Source organism: Spinacia oleracea, chromosome 2, assembly GCF_020520425.1.
Source record: "Spinacia oleracea cultivar Varoflay chromosome 2, BTI_SOV_V1, whole genome shotgun sequence".
Taxonomy (NCBI): Eukaryota; Viridiplantae; Streptophyta; class Magnoliopsida; order Caryophyllales; family Amaranthaceae; genus Spinacia; species Spinacia oleracea.
Window position 1 is genome coordinate 82,037,765 of NC_079488.1, and position 21,608 is coordinate 82,059,372.

The 21,608-nt window shown below is 43.1% G+C and overlaps 1 protein-coding gene and 2 long non-coding RNA genes across 3 annotated transcripts; 1 reads left to right on the top strand and 2 right to left on the bottom strand.

The window, feature by feature from the left end:
• The first annotated feature begins 1,499 nt into the window (after nt 1-1,499).
• Nucleotides 1,500-11,347, top strand: LOC130467578 (uncharacterized). The gene is made up of 4 exons (XM_056836123.1): nt 1,500-1,926; nt 2,007-2,990; nt 3,114-3,312; nt 11,247-11,347. Exons 2-4 carry the CDS (start codon nt 2,025-2,027, stop codon nt 11,345-11,347), a joined length of 1,266 nt encoding a protein of 421 aa, XP_056692101.1. The 5' UTR covers nt 1,500-1,926; nt 2,007-2,024.
• Nucleotides 11,348-17,635: 6,288 nt separating this feature from the next.
• On the bottom strand, nt 17,636-18,295 carry LOC130467033 (uncharacterized). Its single transcript, XR_008927189.1, has 3 exons — nt 17,982-18,295; nt 17,844-17,883; nt 17,636-17,740 (listed from the first exon to the last, which is right to left on the bottom strand). It is a non-coding gene; the product is annotated as an uncharacterized lncRNA (long non-coding RNA).
• Nucleotides 18,296-18,784: 489 nt separating this feature from the next.
• Nucleotides 18,785-20,814, bottom strand: LOC130467034 (uncharacterized). Its single transcript, XR_008927190.1, has 4 exons — nt 20,450-20,814; nt 19,573-19,751; nt 19,072-19,223; nt 18,785-18,920 (listed from the first exon to the last, which is right to left on the bottom strand). It is a non-coding gene; the product is annotated as an uncharacterized lncRNA (long non-coding RNA).
• Nucleotides 20,815-21,608: the final 794 nt, after the last annotated feature.

The window sequence follows — 21,608 nt, forward strand, 5'->3', positions numbered from 1 at the left end:
CTTCAGATCTACGAAATTCGGCCAACTTTAGACTTCGGGAACTTGTGTTGTTCGCTTTATCGGCGAATTCCGCTTCGGAAAAAGGTAATTTGTTTCTGAGTTCTCCTTTTTTCTTCGTTCTTCTTTCTACCCCTCAATCTAAACCCTAGATCGAGATTTCGCGACCATGGCAAAGAATAGGGGCAAAAGCAAGTTCGTCGTTGGCTCCTCTAGTGAGAGGGAGAACGTGCCTTCGGGGAGGTTACCGAAAACTTCGAGGGGTCGGCCTTCGGCGAGGCCGTTGGAGAAGCGTTCGATTGGTTGGGATGCTTCCGAAGATGATGTAGTTGGTGGGTCTGGCGTGTCTGAACGCGCAACCTCTGGTGAGAGAGCTGGCTTTTCGGGTGTTCGTCGTCGTTACCCCGAGTTTCCAGTTCATTGGTCGGAAGCTGATCCGAAGGGCAGGTATGCCTCAATTTTGCACGAGACCACCAAGATCGACGGTCCGTTGGAGAAATCGGTCAGCGGTGACTGGTTGGTGGAAGCGAAGTTGGGGAATTATCATCGGAAGGCCGAGGAGCTATACGGAATTCAGCATGCCTTGGGGTACTGGTGCGAGCTTCCTGAACAAGAGCGTCCTCGGGTGACTCATCCACCGAGGGGGTTCATTTCCGTGTATACTCATCATTTGGAGAATGGTCTCCGCTTTCCTTTGGATCCGTTCGTATCCGAGCTTTTGGTGTCGTACAACATTAGTTTGGCCCAGCTCACACCCAAATCTATGAGGCACATAATCGGATTTAGATGGGTGTGTGACTTCGTCAATTTCCCTTGCTCTGTCGCTATTTTTCGGGATCTTCACGATCTGGTTCTCAACCATGCTTCCAAGGGTGATGGGTATGGTTGGTGGACCATTGTCAATAAGAAGTCCCGAAAGAGGGGGGATCCGAACTACATCACGGCGTACCCTTACCTTAGCTCTGACCACAATTGGAAGACGGAGTGGTTGCTCGTTCGTGTGCCGACGGATCCGAAGCATCCCAACTTTTATCGTCCTCCGAAGTGGTTCGTGGCTCCTGATCCTGATATGAGGGGTGTGGCAGCTCCAGATCGGAATCATCGCCACTATGTGGACCTTCTCCAGTGGTTCTTGGCTCAAGAGGATAACTATCGACTGCCGTCTAGCTGGCTCCCGAATCTCAATTACATTTTGAGGGAGGACATTCTTGCTGTTGCCGGTCTCAGCAGGATTTTTGACAGGGGTAGGTGTCTTTCGGCTGAGACCGTTTTTTCAGTGAGTTTGTCCTTCTCTTTCCTGCTTCGTTTTGCTGACATATTTTGTGCTTTGTTTTTGCAGAGTACGGCTTTAGCTGCATTGATCCTAAGAAGTTGGGCATTTCTTTGGATTTGAAGACTATTCACGACCCGGCTCCCGAGTACAAGTTCGGAAAAGATAACCCTCGTAATCCTCGCCTGAAGGATTACGTGTTGTCTCCTTCGGGGGTTGCTCGGATATCCAAAGTTCGAGCTGATCCGTGGGATTCCGCCTCCTCTGTTGAAGCTGTTCCTGTGAAGGTTGTGCTTCCTGTGTTGAAGACAACTTCGGACCCGGTGAGTGTTCATTTATAGGCTCGATTTTCTGTTTGTCTTCTTCTTTTCGGTTGGCCGTCGGCTAACGTCTTGGTCCTGGACCATCTTTTTAGGGTCCTGGGACTGACGCTGTGCCGCGTGCCGTTCCTTCGGTTTCATCCCCGGCTCGGATAGATATCTCTTTATCTAGGAACCGGGTACTTCACGCTTTTTTCTCTATTTCTTCCTTTTTTCTTCTTTTACATTCGTTGACCCTTGGTCTCCCCTTTTTAGGATCAACGCAAAAGGAAGGGTAGCACTCTTTTGAGGCCTTCCACGCATCCGAAGAAAGCAAAGGCTTCTCAGCCCTCGGAGAAGGTATTTGTTCTGACTTGGAGTTTTTTTGTAGTTCGTTTCTCCCTTTTTCCGAAACTAATCTTTGAACGCTTGCTATGTAGGAAGCGGTTTCGGAAGTCATGCCTCCTCCTAAGAATCTTCTTCACTTCATGCCCTTGCCAGGGCAGAAGTTAAAGAGTGTGGTGATTGCTGAACCGCCGCCCGTGGACCAGCCGCTGATCGAGGAAGATATCATCCCCTCTCCACTGAAACCATCTGCTGCTTTGGGGATCGAAATCCAGGATATCACCGAGGTGATGGAGGCGATTGAAGCCGATTTTGTTCCAGGTTCGGATGTCCCTGAGGTAGCTGGGGAGAAGAAGGAGTCTGCTGATCTTCCCTTCGAGAGAGAGAAGAGTCCAGACAAGGAGATGATAGATCTCTCGGGCCCCGAAGCTGCGGTTCCCGAGGTTCAGAAGGAGGTTCCCTCTGCTGGAGAGGAGGAGCAGCCCGAGCAAGGTCTGACGAGGAAGAGGCGCCACTCAACTTTGGGTTCTACTTCTACCTCGGCCCTGGATAGGCTGATCCATGCTGATCCCTGTTCGGATGTTCCGCTAAAACGGATCCCCGAAGAAGTAAGGGAGGCGATGGCTCGGTATGCCAGGGCTCCGATTTTGGGAGAGGACCCCTTGGCTCACGTGGGATCCTTGGTGGGCCCCGAGGCTGCTCGGGAGAATCTGCTTCGTGCTAACCCGCAGTGGAGGGTTCCTGGGGCCGAAGAGAGGAATCCGGCTATGATGGCCCAGTACTATCTGAACGAGGTAATTGCTAGATTTTTCTCTTTGAGTTGTGTTTTTGTTTTATGTTTTTCCTATTTTTGCTCATCTTTCTCTCGTTCCCAGGCTGTTTTCTGGTCCTCGTTCGCTTCCGAGTGTAGCTCGGTTGAGGAGAAACAATTGAGGAAATATCGTGAGGCTTATGCTCGTGATATTCCCATTTTGGACCAGAAGGCTGGGCAACTCCTCTCCGAGCTTACGGAAGTCAAGCAGCTATACCTTCAGTATAGTCGCGAGGCTAGAGAGTTTGCTGAGAAGATTGGGGCCGAGGTTGGCCAGCTCATCTTCCGAGTTGAAGAGGATGCTGAGAAGATCGCTTCCTTTGCTGAGGAAAAGAAGGATATGGCCGCTAAGTTCGCTAGCGAACTTGAGGAAAAAGATAGACTCTTCCAGGAGATGAAGTCTAAATTTGAAGCGGCCGACAAGGAGCATAAAGAGGCAGAGTTAAGGCTTTGCCATTTTGTCCAGCATCGGGAGCTGATCCAGCAGCAAGCTGATAAGGTGCCTGTCCTTCGGCTGAAGCTTCGGGAAAAGGATGACTATATTCGGAAGTTGGAGCAGGAGCGAGTCGACCTCTACACTGCTGATCAGTGTAGAGAGCAGTACTGGAACGGCATCCTGGGTGCTCGGCGCATGTTTGCGAAGCACATGCCTCACTTCCCTTGGAACGAGAAAGTTCCCCTATGGATGCAGGCCGAGGACCACTTGGTGGAATGCCAAGCTGATCGAGATGAAGCTGAAGCTGAACGCCAAGCTGCTCTCGCAGAGGCTCGGGCCCAGAAGGCAACTTCCGAGGGTGATACTACTGCTGGGGGTTCTTCGAAGGATGCTCCCCTAGGGGCCGCTCCTGAGACTCCCAAGAGTTAGGGATTCGGGCAGTCGTCTTCTTCAGAGTCGGTCGGTTCCAGTTGAGGACTTCCGAATATGTGCTTGCTTTTCCCCCTTTTGCCTCGGCGCTGCGTTGTACTCGTTTCTTTTTGCTTTCTTAGTACTTCGGTAGGCCGGTATTGTCTGTTGATGGCTGCCGATTTTAACTGTTTCATTTTGTTTTCAATTTTTGAGGTTTTCAATGTATTTGTACTTCCCCCAAATATTGAATGAAAAATGAGTGTTAGTTACTTGGCTGCTTTTCAATTTTGTACTTTCGAGCTTTTCTTTGAATCCGTAGACTTGCTGAAAACCTTTTGATCTTGAGAGCTCTTTAAATCCGTAGATTTGTTAAGAGACTTTTTATCTTTGCGAGCTCTTCAAACCCGTAGATCTGCTAAGAGACTCTTTAGTTTATGAGTTCTTCAAATCCGTAGATCTGCTAAGAGACTCTTTAACTTTGCGAGTTCTTCAAATCCGTAGATCTGCTAAGAGACTCTTTAGTTTTGCGAGTTCTTCAAATCCGTAGATCTGCTAAGAGACTCTTTAGTTTATGAGTTCTTCAAATCCGTAGATCTGCTAAGAGACTCTTTAGTTTATGAGTTCTTCAAATCCGTAGATCTGCTAAGAGACTCTTCAGTTTATGAGTTCTTCAAATCCGTAGATCTGCTAAGAGACTCTTTAGTTTATGAGTTCTTCAAATCCGTAGATCTGCTAAGAGACTCTTCAGTTTATGAGTTCTTCAAATCCGTAGATCTGCTAAGAGACTCTTTTAGTTTCCAGACTCTTCAAATCCGTCGATCTGCTCAGAGGTCTGGATTGTTCTTCCGATCTCTTGTGGTTCGGAAACCTGGGCAAGAGATCGCTAGTCTGCCTCTTAGTTATGCCTTCGGCGATCCGTGGATCTGAGCCGGAGTTTTATAACTTGATTCGAGCGACTGTTTGTGGCGAACAAGTTTTATTTGGTTATCGCGAATCCGAGGATTCTGGACGATTCCCTGAAGTGTATGATTTGGTCATTCCTTGCATTTTATCAAGGAATGGGCAAAGTCAACCTGTTTTTAGTCTCGGATTGATCAGATCCGAGGCTGCATATATATATAAGGGGACAATAAATATAGAGATAAGTTTAATGAAACACATGGTGCCAATGGCTTTCCTCTTCTCATTAAACAACTTACTTGGCTTACAGACAGAGATCATACAAAATATTTCTTGAGAACATCGGTATTCCAATGGTTCTTCAGAATTGTTCCATCTAACTGTTTCAGCATAAACGTGCCTGGCCTTTTTTCGGAGTGGATGATGTATGGTCCTTCCCAAGTGGCTGAGAGTTTGCCATGGATCCGTCCTTTCTGAACCGAGGCAGCGTTTCTGAGCACTAGATCACCGACTTTTAGGGGTCTGGCGTTGACTCTTCGGTTATAATGCTTGTTGACCCTCTGCAAATAGGCTGCGTTGAGTGTCCTTGCATCGTTCCGAGCTTCGTCCAGTAGATCGAGAGCTTCAGACAGAAGTTGGTTGTTGCTTTCTCCCTGGAGCCCATCATACCTGTTGTATGCCTGGATCCTCAGGCTTTCTGTTCCGATTTCCACAGGGATTACGGCTTCGGATCCATATACAAGGTGGAACGGTGTTTGCCCGGTAGCTTCTTTCTCAGTGGTCCGAAGGGACCATAGCGTTCCGGGTAGCTCTTCTAACCACTTGTTTTTGTCATCCTCGACTCTTTTCTTGAGTGCATTGAGGATGAGTTTGTTAGCAGCTTCGGCTTGCCCGTTGCTTTGTGGGTGGCAGACTGCCGAGTAAGCTAGGTGTATGCCGAACTGTTTGCACCACTTTTGCAACGGGGTGTTGTCGAACTGTTTCCCGTGGTCGAAGACCATCAGTCTTGGTATGCCGAACCTTGTGATGATGTTCTGCCATATGAACTTGCGGACCTGAGGTTCGGTGATGGAGGAGACAGCTTCGGCTTCGATCCATTTGCTAAAATAGTCGACTCCTACAATCAACCACTTCTTCTGGTTCGTCGCTGAGGGGAAGGGACCAATGATGTCTAACCCCCACTGTGCGAATGGTAAGGGATACAGTGTTGATTGTAGGGTTTGAGCTGGTTGATGGATGGCTGGTGCGAACTTTTGGCATTTCTCGCATTTCCTTGCCATCTGCTTTGCCTCGGAAACCATAGTGGGCCACCAGTACCCAGCCCGAAGGGCTTTATGTGCCAATGTCCTACCTCCAATGTGGTTTCCGCATATCCCGAGGTGGATTTCCCTTAGGATGTAGTCAGCGTCTGTTGGACCCACACATTTTAGCAGCGGAGCAGAGAATGATTTCCTCATGAGCTCTCCTTCGGCGCTGATGATGAACCATTTGTTGAATCTTTTCAGTTTTCTCGCTTGCAGCTTATCTTCGGGAAGTTCTCCCCTTTCTTTGTATGCAACTACTGCGTCCATCCAGCTAGGTTCGGTACGTAAGCTGCATACTGTGGTGGGTAGCAAGTCAATGCTTCTCTCTTGGTGAACTTCCACGTGGACCGACCTGTTTAGGTCGATGAGTGTTGAGCTTGCGAGTTTTGACAGTGCGTCTGCTTGCGTGTTTTGTCCTCGGGGGATGAGGATGACTTCAAAGGATCTTAACTTTGACGTTAAGGATTTAATTTTTGCTAAATAGGCTGTCATGCTGGGCCATTTGGCCTCATACTCCCCTCGGATCTGGTTGGCTACAAGCTGGGAATCAGTTTTGAGGCGAACATGCTCGGCTTCCAGGGATAAGCAAAGTTCTATCCCTGCGATTGCGGCCTCATATTCGGCCTCGTTGTTAGTTGCTTTGAAGCCGAACTTCAATGCATACTCTATGCTTTTCCCCGTCGGGGGGATTAGTACAACTCCTGCTCCTGAGCCGTTTACTGTGGAAGATCCGTCAGTGAAGACCTCCCAAGTGCTTTTCGTGTCATCCTGCATTTCCTGGTATGAGCACTCGGCCAAGAAGTCTGCCAATGCTTGTGCTTTGATTGCTGTCCTCGGCTGATATTTGATGCCGAACTTTGATAGTTCGAAGGCCCAGGCAGCCAATCTTCCTGACCTCTCTATTTTGTCGAGTACTTTCTCGAGCGGTTGGTCAGTTAGTACTGTGATCTGGTGGGAGTCGAAGTATGGCCTTAGTTTTCGTGCAGCTACCACTACTGCATATGCGACTTTCTCGATGAGTGGGTACCGGGTTTCGGCCCCTGTGAGTGTTCGGCTGGTGAAGTAGATTGGCTGTTGCTTCTTTTCTTCTTCCCGAAGAAGCACTGCGCTGACGGTTCCAGGGCTAACTGCGACATATAGGTACAGGGTTTCCCCCTCCTTTGGTCTGGCCAGTGTCGGCAGTTGAGCTAGGTGGGCTCTGAGTTGCTGAAAAGCTTCTCTTTGCTCCTGTTCCCATATCAGTTCGGGATCCACTTTCCTCGGGACCCCCTTTTTCTTGACTGGTTCTGCTTCTCCCCCGGGGAGGTTCTTTGGTTTCAGTGCTTTGAAGAAGGGGGCTCCCTTGTCCGAGGCTTTTGATATGAACCTTGTCAGTGCGGCTAACCTGCCGGTTAGCCTCTGCACATCTCTCTTGGTCTTCGGCTCGGGTAAATCCAATGCCGCTTGGACTTTGTCTGGGTTCGCATCAATTCCTCTTTCGCTCACCATAAATCCGAGGAACTTCCCTGACTTCACCCCGAAGACGCACTTTTTTGGGTTCAGCTTCATGCTGTATTTCCGCAGATTTCCGAAGGTCTCTGCCAAGTCTTTGACATGGTCTTCCTCCTTGATGCTTTTTACGATGGAGTCATCCACGTAGACCTCCACGTTCCTCCCTTTCTGGTCGGCGAAGACGTGATCAACTAACCTCTGGTAGGTGGCTCCAGCATTTTTCAAGCCGAAAGGCATCATTTTGTAGTTGAACACTCCTGCGCTTGTGATGAACGCTGTCTTTGCCCTGTCATCGGGGTGCATGAATACTTGGTGGTAGCCTGAAAAGGCATCCATGAAGCTGAGCAGTGCATGGCCGCTGGTGGAGTCAACCAATTGATCTATCCTTGGCAGGGGATAGCAGTCTTTGGGGCAGGCTCGGTTCAGATCTGTGAAATCTACGCACATTCGCCATGAGCCGTTCGCTTTTTTGACCATCACCACGTTGGCCAGCCACTTCGGATACATGCATGGTTCGATGAATCCGGCCTCTTGCAACTTTTTTACCTCCTCGGCGATGGCTTTGTTTTTCTCCGAGGAGTAATTTCTCTTTTTTTGCTTTATTGGCCGAGCTTCAGCGTTGACGTCCAGCTTGTGACAAATCATCTTCGGATTTATCCCTGGCATATCTGCTGCTGACCACGCAAAGATGTCTTTGTGATCCCTGAGTAGTCGGATCAAATCGATTCGGAGCCCCGAGCTTAGGCCCTTGCCTATTCGGACGCTCCTGTCTGAATTATCTTCGAGGAAGATATCCTCCATTTCTTGATCTGGCTCAGGAGACAGGGTTTCGGGGCGAGCATCAACTTCTGAAGGAGATAGGCTGCTCGTGCTTGCTCTTCTCCTTTTAGCCTCGCTTTCCTCTCCCGTGGCTCCTTTTTCTTCCTCGGGGCCGTCCCCTAGTTTGGGTTTTCGGACAGCAGTGTGGCAGGTTCTTCTCGCCACTTCTTGATCACCTCTGATTCGTTCGGCGAATCCTGCATCCGAGACGTATATCATCAGCTGATGGTATGTGGAGGGGACTGCTTGCATCTTGTGAATCATGGTTCTTCCCATGATTACGTTGTATACGGAGTCGCAGTCCATCACCAGAAATTCGTCCCGAAGGGTTTTTGCTGCCTGGCCTTCTCCCACTGTGACTGGCAGGGTGATCTTTCCTCGAGGGATAGCTGCGGATCCGTTGAATCCGATCAGAGGGTAACTGACTTTCGTCAGTGCTTCCTCTGGTTCTTCGAGGATCAGCTGCTCGAAGCAGTTTCTGAAGATGATATTGACGGCACTTCCTCCGTCGACTAGCACTCGATGCACGTTGTGGTTATTGAGGTCCATGGAAATGACTAGAGGATCGTCATGTTTGTACTGGACTCCGAAACAATCATCAGCAGTGAAGGTCATGTTCGGGGGGTGTGGCTGGTTGTCTCCCACCGCGCTGAAGTTGACCCGATGGGAGAGGGCTCTTAGGTGTTTCTTGCTGGCCTGGCCAGACTTCTGCCCCCCGAACACCACCAGGATGTCGTTTTTCTTGTGTCCTGTTGCTTCGTAGACCCTCTTCTGGGGTTGCTCATGTTGTTTGCCACTGGCGGCCTTTTCTTTTTCCTCCCTTCGGTCTAACAAGTACTGTTTCAGGTAGCCTCGGCGAACGAGGTCCTCAATGTTGTCTTTCAGCGAGTTGCATTCTTCGGTGTGGTGACCGAAGTCATCATGGAACTCGCACCACTTGTTCTTGTTTCTCCGAGCTGGGTTGGACTTGAGCTTCCCCGGTAGTTTCCACTTTTCATCATTTCTGTTGAGGCTAAATATCTCTTTTCGGGGCAGAGCTAGTGGAGTGTAGTTGGTGTATTTGGGTTGAAGTTCACCCCTTCTCCCGTCTTTCTTCGGGCTCATCTCTCTAGCTCCTACTTTCTCTTTCCCCTTCCTTGAGCTGCCCTCGGGCTTGCTCTGGGTATTCTTTGTGTCTCTCGGATCCGACGATCCTTTCAATCTTGCAGCGGCCTTGTTGAACTCTTCGGTTCTGATGAACGCATCAGCCATTTGGAGCACGTCAGCTATTCTGGAGGGGTTCTTCATTGAGAGTTCGTCACGGAACTTCCCTTCCTGGAGCGCGTGCTTCAAGGCGAAGATGGCCACGTCTGGCTGCAAGTTTGGTATGTTTGTTGATTCCTTCATGAATCTGGCCATGAATTCTCTCAGACTTTCGTCTCTTTCTTGTTGGATTGAGGTCAGTTCTGCTGTGGTTCGCTCGGGGCGATTGTTGCTCACGAACTGTGTGCAGAATCTCTTTTTCAGCTTTTTCCAGCTCTTGATCGATCCCTTCGGCAGCGATCTAAACCACTCTCCCGCCACTCCGGTTAGCGTGGTTGGGAAATATTTACACCAACATGCTTCGGAGTAGGGACTCAAGAACATTTGCTGCTCGTAGGAGATGACATGATCCCTCGGATCTGTGATTCCGCTGTAGGTTAGGTGCGCTGGCAGTCTTACCTTCGGTATTTCTTCCATGATCAGCTCGTCCGAGAAAGGGGATGACGTGGGAGTCATGATTCTTTTCCCGAGTCTAGCCCTGATGCCTTCGTTTGCCGAGGTTCTGTGATTAGAACGTTCGGGCGTACGATGGGGGCTAGGGGTTCGATCATGCCTCCTGTCTCTTCTTCTCTCTCGGCTACTGACCTCGGGTCGTTCGCCAGATCTGCTTGGCTCGCCCACCCCGAGTCTCGTATGGATCGAGGGTCTTAACCTTGAGTGGACCGAGGGCCTCAACCTGCTGAGCACCGAGCTTCGGACCCGAGTGTTACGAGTAGTTGATTCGCTTTGGAGAGCTGTTGGAGTAGGCGATGGTCTCGCAAACCAATCTGGTTGCTGTTGTGCCCTTTTTTGGGTGTCCCACGTGCTTTCCATCCACCTCGACGTCAAGTGTTTACCTGTCAAGGGAAGGAGTTCTCGTTCGGGTCTGGACACTTCCGCACTGGGTGGCTCGTTCAGCCTTCGCCTGGTCCTCCTCTCTTCTCTGCGGTCATTTGCCAGTCCTTGCTGCTTCTCATTGAAGAGGAAGTTTTGCATGATGGTCATGGCCGCAGTGAGCTCTTCCCTAGTTGGAATCGGAGGTCCTGCATTTGTGGCGGTCGTAGCTCTGCTTGGCTGTGACCTCGCCATCGATTGAGGGTGCTCCTCTTGGTCAGATTCTGAATCTGACCGCACCATCATATCGTCGTCATTGTTGTTAACAACATCATTCACCATTTTCGCGGAAAGAGGTGATTGATGTCTTTCAAAGGCTTTGAAGTGTTCTTCCCCACAGACGGCGCCAAATTGTTCCGGTGTTGTAAAGATGGAAACAATGGGCTTCGAATGAAGGCCCTTTTGTATGTGTTGAAGATCTTGCTTGTTTGAATGAGTAGAGTCCGAATTCACCTGCACAAGAGCAAAGTCACTAGCCTCGGGGGTGTTTCCGAGGAAAGCCCCTCCGATGCCTAAGTAAGAACGATGCTCGGATTCTAGAGAGAAGTTCTCTAGAAGAGTAGTCTTAAGGCGATAAATTGGACGTACCTTGAGGTGTGAGCCTTGGCGGCCTATTTATAGTGTTTTCATAATAAATGCCCATAGGTCATTTACTGCTTTTGGGCCTTGGGCCTTGATGGATGGCTGACTAGCCATTGGTAGGTTTGATGCTGTTTGTTTAGAGCCATTGGGCTTTGGACTTAGTGGCCCAATTGAGAATCAATTGGGAGCCCAAACAGTAGTCATCAAATGTACCATAACCATAATAATTAAGATCCATACTGCTTCATGAAGGGCACATTAACCGTTTTATTGCTGCCATCATCAACAAGGTGAAAAGTGAAAACTCTCATTTCCCGTGTTTAATTCCATAAATTGGGTTGCCCAAGTTCCATTAAAATAGAGGCCATTTACATGGACAGTTATGAGTGAATCCCTACCATTAAAGATTCAAAGGCTCCATCAAGAAGAAGTCTTTCTATGCAACCGTTTTCTCTTGTTTTATCCATTCATTCACCTCGGCTACTGCTTCATCCTAGAAGAAAATGATAGAAATTCAGGATACTTAATTAGTTAATTATGACAATTTCCAGTATTTTGTTTTGGTTTTGAAAGTCATGTGAATTAGATTGAATCATGAAGAGACTAGTTATACACTAATCAAAGAACTTGATTAGTCAAGGTCAAGGGTTCGAGGGACGTATTCAAAGAACTTGATTTATAATACCAAGTATAATATACTCCCTCCGTCCCGGAATACTTGACCTGTTTTCCTTATCGGGCCGTCCCTTAATACTTGACCTGTTTCTAAAAATGGAAATATTCTAACAATATTATATTATTTCTCACTCTACCCCTATTAATCCACCTACTCCCTACTCCATACAAAAAATAATTAAAAATTCAACCCCTACTCTCCCCAACCCCACCCCTTTACACATTTCCCACTAACTACATTAAAATAATACCCCACTATCAACTAATACCTATTAAATTAAATAAGTCAATTCAAGTCCCTTAAACTCTGTGCCGGTCAAACCGGGTCGAGTATTCCGGGACGGAGGAGGGAGTATACAAATAAAACCAAAGCTTAACTTTTAAACAATTTTGGTATAAATTACTCGATCTAGATAAAAAACTCTTTTAGGGGTATTGGATATTTGGATTAAAAGAATAATAATAATAAAAAAAAAACTAATGTGACTTTAGGTTTCAACTTTCAAACAATTTTGGTATAAATTACTCAATCTAGATAAAAACTCTTTTTAGGGGTATTGGATTAATAATCTGTACAGCAGTAGGACTAACATGTAGGTATGCATATGAAACTGTAATTTTTTTTTTGGTTAGAGATCGAGAGCCACAAGGTCAACTATGTAGAAGCGATTCGATTTCATGTCAATTAATTAAGCTAGTCGACATCCATTGATTTGGAATGGCATGTATTGCTTTGTGCACTCACCCTTTTTATCACATACTACCTCCGTTTCAAAATGATCTTTACACTTTTCGTTTTAGTCTGTTTTATAATGTTCTTTACACTTTGTTTTATTCTATTTTTTTTTGATAAATAGGTGTAATTTTATTAATTACCAAAACAGTGAGAAACAAACATTCTACAACCACGGCTAAAACTGCACAAAAGCAGCAAGCAACACAAAAACCAAAAGCTCAAAAGCCAAAAGCAACAACTAAGGCAAAAACCCTAAAAGCTTCTTACTATGAATGCATCTAGTGTAGGAGATGAGCTTTAACTCATGGATAATAGCAGCAGGTGTGCGGCTGGTATTCTGAAATTTTCTGTGGTTCCGCTCCCTCCAAACTAGATAAACTGCAACCGAAACAATCAACCTATAAATCTGATGTCGCACAGCGTTTTTGTTGTAGTGAGTCTCCAAGATATGAATTTCTTCAGACCAGGGTTTAGGACTTCTTTGAATGCCTAGCCACAACAGAGCCTTAGAAAAAACCTCATAAGAGAAAGAACAAGCAAAGAACAGATGCTCCACAGACTCATTCTTTCTGTTGCATAAACAGCAGACTTGATCACAATGAACACCAATTTTGAGCATGTTATCACACGTCGATAATCTGCCAAGAACAGCCAACCAAATAATAAAAATGCATTTAGGAGGGGAAGGGTTGTTACAAAGAATTTTCCTCCAAGACACATGCTCAAAGGAACCCCTCAATCTGTTATAAACTTTACTGATAGACATGTGTTGTTGAAGTAGCATAGCCATGCCTCCAGGAAGGTTCGAAAGATGTTTTCTAGCATCAAAAACTTTCCATATCACCCATGAGGCTTGGGCAGGGGCCTGCATGGTGGTGATATCCCGACCTTTCACATAGAAGATATGAACCCATCTTACCCAAACCTTATCTTTTTTTTGTGCAAGATTCCAGAGCAACTTTCATAAAGCAGCCCTATTCCACATACTAACACAAGGAATACACCAACCTCCTGCAGCCTTGGGAAGGGAGAGAGTTTCCCAAGCAACAAGAGCACGCTTTGAAGTTCCAGATTTCCCGGTCCATAAGAAAGACATGCAAGCTGCTTGAATTAGCTTAAGAACCTTTTGAGGCAAAAGAAAAATTTGGCACCAGTAGCTTTGGATGCTGAAAATAACTGATTTTATAAGTTGGATTCTGCCTGCATAAGAAAGAAGCTTAGAAGACCAGGTATCAATCCTAGCCAAAATCTTCTTAATAAGTGGCTGGCATTGCATAACTGCAAGTTTCTTGGTTGAGAGAGGAACACCAAGATACTTAAAAGGAAGTTCACCTTTAGAAAGACCAAAAGTATTCATAATAGCATGCTGAACACTAAGAGGTACACCCCCGAAGTAGATGCAACTTTTAGAGTGATTTGCTTTGAGACCAGAAGCATGAGAGAAGTCGTTGAAGGCGGCAAACAATTGAGTCACAGAAGAGAGATCCCCTCTAGCAAAGAGGAGCAAGTCATCGGCAAAACACACATGGGTGAGCAACAACTTCTTACATCTAGGGTGAAACTTGAAATCCTTATTATCCTTCAAACACATCAAACATCTAGTAAGATATTCCATACACAATACAAAAAGAGAAGGTGAAAGAGGATCCCCCTGCCTGAGCCCTTTTTTCCCCTCAAACGGAATAGTTAGTTCGCCATTGACGTTGAAAGAGTAAGAAACAGAGGATAAACACACCATAATCCATTTTACAAACTGATAGGGAAAACCAAATTCCAACAGGAGATGCTCTATGAACGGCCATTCAACAGAATCATAGGCTTTTTGCAAGTCGATTTTGAGCATACACCTCGGAGACAGATTCTTTCTTCCATAACCTTTGGTTAATTCATGACTTAACATGATGTTATAAAAAATAACTCGACCTTTTACAGAAGCCGATTGGCTTTCCCACACAAGCTCAGACAAAACAGATTGCATTCTTTTTGTAAGAGTTTTTGAGACAATTTTATAAAGAACTGAGCAGCAAGCAATAGGTCTATACTCCCTAATTGAACAAGCATTTGCAACTTTAGGCAACAAAGTGACACAAGTGCAATTAATTTGTTTAGGGAGGAAACTAGGCCTAGCAAAAGCTTGAACAGCCTCAACAACACTAGAACCCACCAAATGCAAATATTTTTTTAAAAAGTGAACATTAAAACCATCAATACCTGGTGATTTAAGTGAATCCATGCTAAATAGAGCCTCCTGAATCTCCTTTCCAGTGAAAGGAATACACAGATTCCGTTGTTGCTGCATAGTGAGAACAGAACCTCGAGCAATAACATCTTTATTCACTATTGGTAGAGAACTTGAAGCACTCCCCATGAGTTGTTGATAAAAGGAAACTACTTCCTTTTTAATAAGCTCCTGAGTCTGATACCTAGTGCCATCAGCACCTATGAGTAATTTTATAGCATTTTGACCCTGTCTATCTTTGGCGTAAGCATGAAAAAATTTGGTGTTATCATCGCCGAGCTTAACCTAGTCTGCTCGTGATTTCTGTTGCCAAATCCTTTCCTCAATATTACTCCGATCCATTTTTTCAAATCTCTAATAAGATTCTTCTCCTCCGCAATCAAGGCATCATTAAGCTTATCAAAATGAACAAATCTCTATTTCTGTTTTATTCTATTTTTGTACATGAAAATTTACTACCTTATATTTCTTACCCCTACAATATTTATAATTTTTCACTCACTTTCTTTAATTTATTCATTTCTTTTCTTACACCCACCCACATTTTTACATGTTTCTCTTACTTATTTTATCCATATTTTATTATATTCAACCAACTTTTCTACTTTTGTCATATTTGTGCAAATAGTAATTGTAAAGGTAGTTAAACGTACGCAGTTCATACCAAAAATAAAATTAATTACATATAGACTTTGTTCTCTATTCACCTAATCAGACCAGAAAAAGTAAAAGACACAAAAAACATTCAAATCAGACCAAACTAGAAAAATCCAAGAAGAATGAGATTAGACCAAAAACTAGAAAAATCAGTCTAAACCAAGTGAAAAGAATAAAGGATAACTATACTAATCTAATAAGACCCGCATAAATATGTATTTCCATGTATAAACCATTAAAGATATATACTCACTCTGTTCTGGAATGTTAATTTTGGAATTTTTCCTTATTTGTCAAACATTTATTCTCTTTACACCTTATAAATATCCAAATGGTCAACTTGTTTATCTCAAGTAAACTTTTTATCCTAATAACCCCTTAATTATTTTTTGTTCTACCCACATAAGTTAGATTCATTAACATTCATGTGACAAGTGTACTTATGTTGGATTGTTTGGATAGATTACAGAAGAGATTAACATTCAAGGACGGAGGGAATAGTCCAAGAAAGAAAAAAGTAATATACTCGATCAGAAAAATAAAAGAATAGGTTTATTAATTACCTTGAGACTAAAATTCACGTACTTGAGTTTGGCCTTGAATACGTTCTCAAGAAAATCCTGGTGATTTTTATTAAGAGTATCATTTCCTGACTAAAATAGCATTAAAATTGTAAATAACATCTACCTAATGAAGATTCAGAAGATACCTTGTGTTGGTCGGGCTCAAAAAATGGGTATTACAACTTTAAATCAGATTATTGGTTCTTGGCAAATTCTATTAATCCAAGGCCGGCCCACCCAGTCAAGGGGTGGAAACGTCTTTGGAAAAGTAGTATGCTTCCTAGATGGAAGTACTTCCTGTGGACACTAGTAGAAAAACATTCATTTGAGGCGTCACTTTTATATTCATTTGCGGCGTTTTTGGCGTAGCAGCAAATAGAGTGGCAGCAAATGAATAGGATTGATTTGCGGTGTTAAAAAACGCCTCAAATTAATCATTCATTTGCGGCGTCAGGTAGAAAAAACGCCTCAAATGAATAATATTGTAAAGCGGCGTTTTCTACCTAAACGCCTCAAACATTGTAAAATTGCGTGAGTTTAAACGCCGCGAATAATGTGTAATTTTTTTTTATAAATAATTTTATTTTTTTATATTCTACAATCCCAAAAAATATAGAACCTGTACTCACGCCCTATTTATACAATGTCCAAAAATATCATCAACCACCAATAACTTCCAAGAAACTTTGATTTTCACATATAAATCAACCATCATATGTTTACAAAAACAAACCACCTAAATAGTGATAGGACAGGTTAACTGCCGTGCCAAACATTCAATAAGCTACCTTATATAGCAGACATTTGATATTTTCCACGCGAAACCGAAAACATTTGACAACTTATATAGCAGACACACATAATCCCAGTATCTCCAGACAAGAATATAAATCAGGTTCAACCTTTCAAGCAAACCTAAACCGTTGGCCTGATTCATCAGATGACGATATATCCTTTTTCTTTTCCTTTTCCTTTGCCTTCCTCCTTTTGAGTCGGGAGAAGTGCTGCATTATGTCTGCACATTCTTCTTCTAGTACCCCTCTTCGAATGTTCATCTTGGAGTGGAAAGGGTGTACAGGAGCAGCTGGCATCTCTGTCACTTCTGAAGGTTGATTTTATTATCTCATGAGGTCAGCCACTCAGGAACATGACACAGTGCCTGTTAATCCAAGGAGCGTGTGAAAATGCTTGTTATTGCATATAGATTTCGTATTTCTTAAAGTAGCATAATACATAGTAGATGACAAGTAACATGGGGAGGGGAGAGAATGAGGGGAGGTAGACAGGAAACGGACTGGAAAAGGACACTAACTAAACACAGGTAGAAGAAGGAAGGCAACTCGGAAAGATGTTTGCCTGAAAGCCATAACTAAAGAAATACAAGAGGGCCAACAACTTGAAATCAGTTAGTCACAATACCATATAAAGTTACAATGGGATGCATCCAATCAGATATATGTGTTTAACAGATATAATTCAAGGTTATACACCAGTAACATTTCTTACGGCTGATAAATATATTTTGTAATTTTTTTAATGTACGCCTGACAAATTAAAGGTCACCATAATAGTGAGTTTCAAAAAATTAATCTAAGTGAATGTCTTGTTCAGAGAGAAAAAATGCTCTAAAATATAGCATGAAGTCATCCATACCTTATCCAGCTGCCATCAGCTCCAAGAAGCTTATTAGGAGCACCCCAGGGTAATGATTCTGACTTGAAGGATGGCTTCAGCAAACATGGGACATGGCTCCAGTATAATATCAAAGTCTTGCTGAATCTGGCAAACTAGAAAATAAAGCCACATTGAACATTTGAACTACGAAATAAGTATGTATTTAAATCTATCAAGTTCATGAAGTAAAGCCCCCCTTAAAGTTTGAAAATAGAATTTTAATCATGGATCAGGTATCAGACCTCAGCTACCACAGTAACAATGCATTGAGGTAGTCCTTTAAGAGCTACAGATTCTGCCGTAGACATTGTTGTAGCCATCTCTTCACATGATGCAGTATTCTGCCGAACAGTGACCTGTAAATTGTAAGGAAATTTGAATCCTGCTTTCCACTTATCATTGTAATAGTATGAAAAATAATTTCAACATATATAGAGAATGTGCAGTCAGGGACTTTACCTGTTGAACTGTTTGCAATGTCAAGACCTTCTAGCTCTATCTGTTAACACAACAGCAAGATCATGCATGATTCAAGTTTCATGTATTGGAAGCTACAAAAAGGAGATATCAAGTTCGTAAATTAAAAGCTTTACTGACCTGCCAGTAACCACTATCAGTTACTGAGACATAAGTATGATCCCCTAGATGGTGTTTCAGGTCAATAGCGCCGAAAATAATTCACCTCCAACTTCTGTATTCTGTGGATCCTTATTAATCCACGGAGAGAATATTTCCTAAAACAAGGGTAGAACACACACTGAGTGATGCAGCATTAGTGTTGGAGTATATGCAACAATTCAACATGCCACATCAGCCCACAAGCCTGCAATTCCTAATCAAGCTAAGCAATCAAGGCAGAGCATGCACAACAGTTATGCAACAACTTCAATCAGAACCAGCCCGCTAAGTCAAAAGGCAAAGGGAGCTTTTCTATTAAAGTCCAAAACAGAAGTTACCAAAAAACAAAGCAGCCAATCTGATTGCATCAAGGTCAAACACTTAAAATTATAGCAGTGTATACTAAAAGGAATCAGATCACCGTACCCATTGATATACTAGCTTCAGTCTGTACTCTATAGGATAATTAGGATCATCTCAAAAAGCTGACTTCCTCGATATTATGTGACCAGTAACTCATCCAAGAATGATGCAGAATTCTGCACTAGTCATAGCAACAAATGGATATGTGCCACAGATTTGACAATTGATAAGGGTTTATTTCACTTATAACAATATAGGTTCTATTCGATCAAACGACAACTATATTTACTACAGAATTACTCAACTATGATACTAGCAAATAGCAAGCACACATAGACAAAACGACTATAACAGTCAAAATATGACCGTAATTCAAATAGACAAAACGACAAGGAGGACGAAGGAGGAGTGACACATACTAATTTGTCAAGTACACGTAGCCTTTAGTGAGACGACACGGTGGATACGAGTCTGAAGAGTTTTGTGATTCGCGGTCGAGATGAGTCGATCTGTAGCCTTTAGTGAGACGACGACGGTGGAGATCAGTCCCAAAATCTATTAAAGAGGAGATACTCGGTGGTGAAATAAGAATGAAAGAAGAAGGTAGAAGGGAGAATGTAGAAGGGAGAAGGATACAAGCACTCAAAAGAAAGGCAAGATCGAAGAAGACAACTGAAGGATAGGAAAGGAAAGGCAAGGGTTTTACCTTATTAGTTTGGCGGCGGCAAGATCCGAAGTACTGAGTGGCAAGTTGAAGCTACCAAGTAAGGCAGTGATAGCATCACACAATCATACATATGCATTCCATGAAACAAGGCAACAAAGTTACATGGTGTATCTATTTTCCTGATCCATAACCTGCAGTTTTGAGGACAATATTGCTTAAGCCAAACTTATAATGACAATTCAAAGTCGGTCAATTATAATATCTAAAGGATCAGCTACAATTAAGTTAAGTTCAGTACTTCAGTTCAATGTCAAAACCACAACCCTCCCTCTACAATAGGCATCTGTTACATTCATAGGGGAAAATTCAAGATAATTTTGTAGGATTTTTACGAATCTGTAGGATAAAATTTTAGGTTCTTGTGACGCAAAAGAAAATATATTCATCTTATGCTATACTGGAAATCAAGAAGAAATATATTTGGCCAACTACTTCTTTTCTTGAAGAAATCACGAAGAAATATCTTGAATTTTACATTACCTCTTCATAGAATGTCATTGCAGTCAGACGATACCCTGCCAAGAGTAAGTATTCCTTCACAGCACAGTTAAGATCTTGTCTTTCGTTATCCTTCACAGATCCTAAGTTTGACAGCGTGGTGTCGTTCTTATGTCTTCTTATATCAAGAGATGGGTCAAAAGAAACACTTCCATTTGTACCTGCAGAAAATGGTACAAAGCTCCGTAAATACTGGAAAGCATGAAAAAGAAAAAGGGACTCAATAGGATATCACATAGCTTCCCAGTTCTAATGCCAATACCCAAAGCGAGTTGCTACCAATTTGATAATCTGAAGTCTCCACCTCATCAAAACTGCAGTTTTAGACAGCTTTGGCTTGGACTACCAGCATGCAAAACCAGAGCCTTGATCAGGTTACTTCAAGTGGTGTCTACCTTATAATAGTGATTTTGATATGAAAGCAATGCAGGCACTTATAACAACACTTGCAAATGTATTAAAGTCATGCTAGAGTTCCAAAAGCAGAATAAATTTATAAGCAAAGTAACTGAACCAAAACAGAACAAAAGCAAACAGAACAGACAAAACCAAAACATAACCAAATTTATATGACAGGTTGTTTATATGCTTAACTGAAATTCACGAAATAGAACTGAACTATACAAAATTGGACTATACAAACAGAACACACATCAACCATTATGCATAACACCTAACTGCATACCAGCATATACATACCAACACACAAATCAACACCATAAAACAGCAGCATCCCCGTGTAACATATCACAAACTGGTACGACATGTAAACCCCACATTTGAAACATCAAAAATCAAGTTTATCAACTAAAATTAAAAAGACGAAGATGAAATATGAAAATTTTAAAGTAGCCCTTACAATAGGTTTTGTCTGGATTTGCAGTTCACTTCGTTAGGTGGAAGAGCAAGCTGTTGTTCTTCTTTCAGCTCAGGCAAGAACTCATTTGGGTGGGATAGGTCATATCCTTCACTTTCTTTTGTCGTCTTATTGCACTCTTTCTCTTATGGCAAAGAAATAATCAAATCCCAAGTGACCAAATGTGACAGTAATAAGTAAAAAAAACCTTGTAAAAAAGAAGTCGAAATATTCAGTTGCAAGTTTGTGTATAAGAAATTAACGGAACGAGAAGTTAACTTCGCAAGCTTTCCCATAAAATGTGGAAAATATATCAGCAAAAGAAAATAAGGTTACAAAATAACTAACCTCCCAGGTAAAGGGCTCAAGCCATATATGATTAGAGGTGTTAGTTCTAGTGCTTCCTCAAGTGGATACAGCCAGAAACAAGATAATTTCAAATTTCCATGTGAAATGAAACTGTTCTACACTGTCCTGGAGGAATGTTGCATTTTATCTCATTCAATGTAATCATAACAGCCTACAGCCTGCTGGGGGTGTAGAGAAACAAAAAAAAAGAGGGAATCATTGTTTATACCAACATCAGCCTACTGAACATTATCATCAAAGCCCTGCAAAACAGAAATTAAAGTGAACAAATAGCTCATAAGTGAACAAATGAAATTTAGCAAGACACCATATGATATAAGCTCCACCAAATTAAAGTTGCTTAGAACAGATTCATACTAAGGTCAATCAAACATGCTAGTTGGTAGCAGAAAGCAACAGAGATCGGACTCAGAGTTCCATTTCAATTAAAGGATATGAGAATGTTACAAGCTCTCAACTTGTAGACATTATCAGGTTACATCAGCACTCAACTGAGACTTGTCTTGCAATTAAGACTACAACAACCAAACCAAAGCCTTACTCCTAGAATAGATAACCGAGAATCTATCTCCCATCTTTTCCCACTAACATATCAGTTTTACTCAATGCTGAAAATCTTACCGCTAACAAATCACCTTAGGGGAACAAATTTACCAGCAAAACAGTAAGTAATTAGTTATCACTCAATACATAATTCAAGCAGGGATTTCCAAACAAACCTAGAAAAATGCTGCACTCTTCTGGCCTACTCTTCAATTCATACCTCCAAGGCCTCAGCCCCTTCAATCTATAT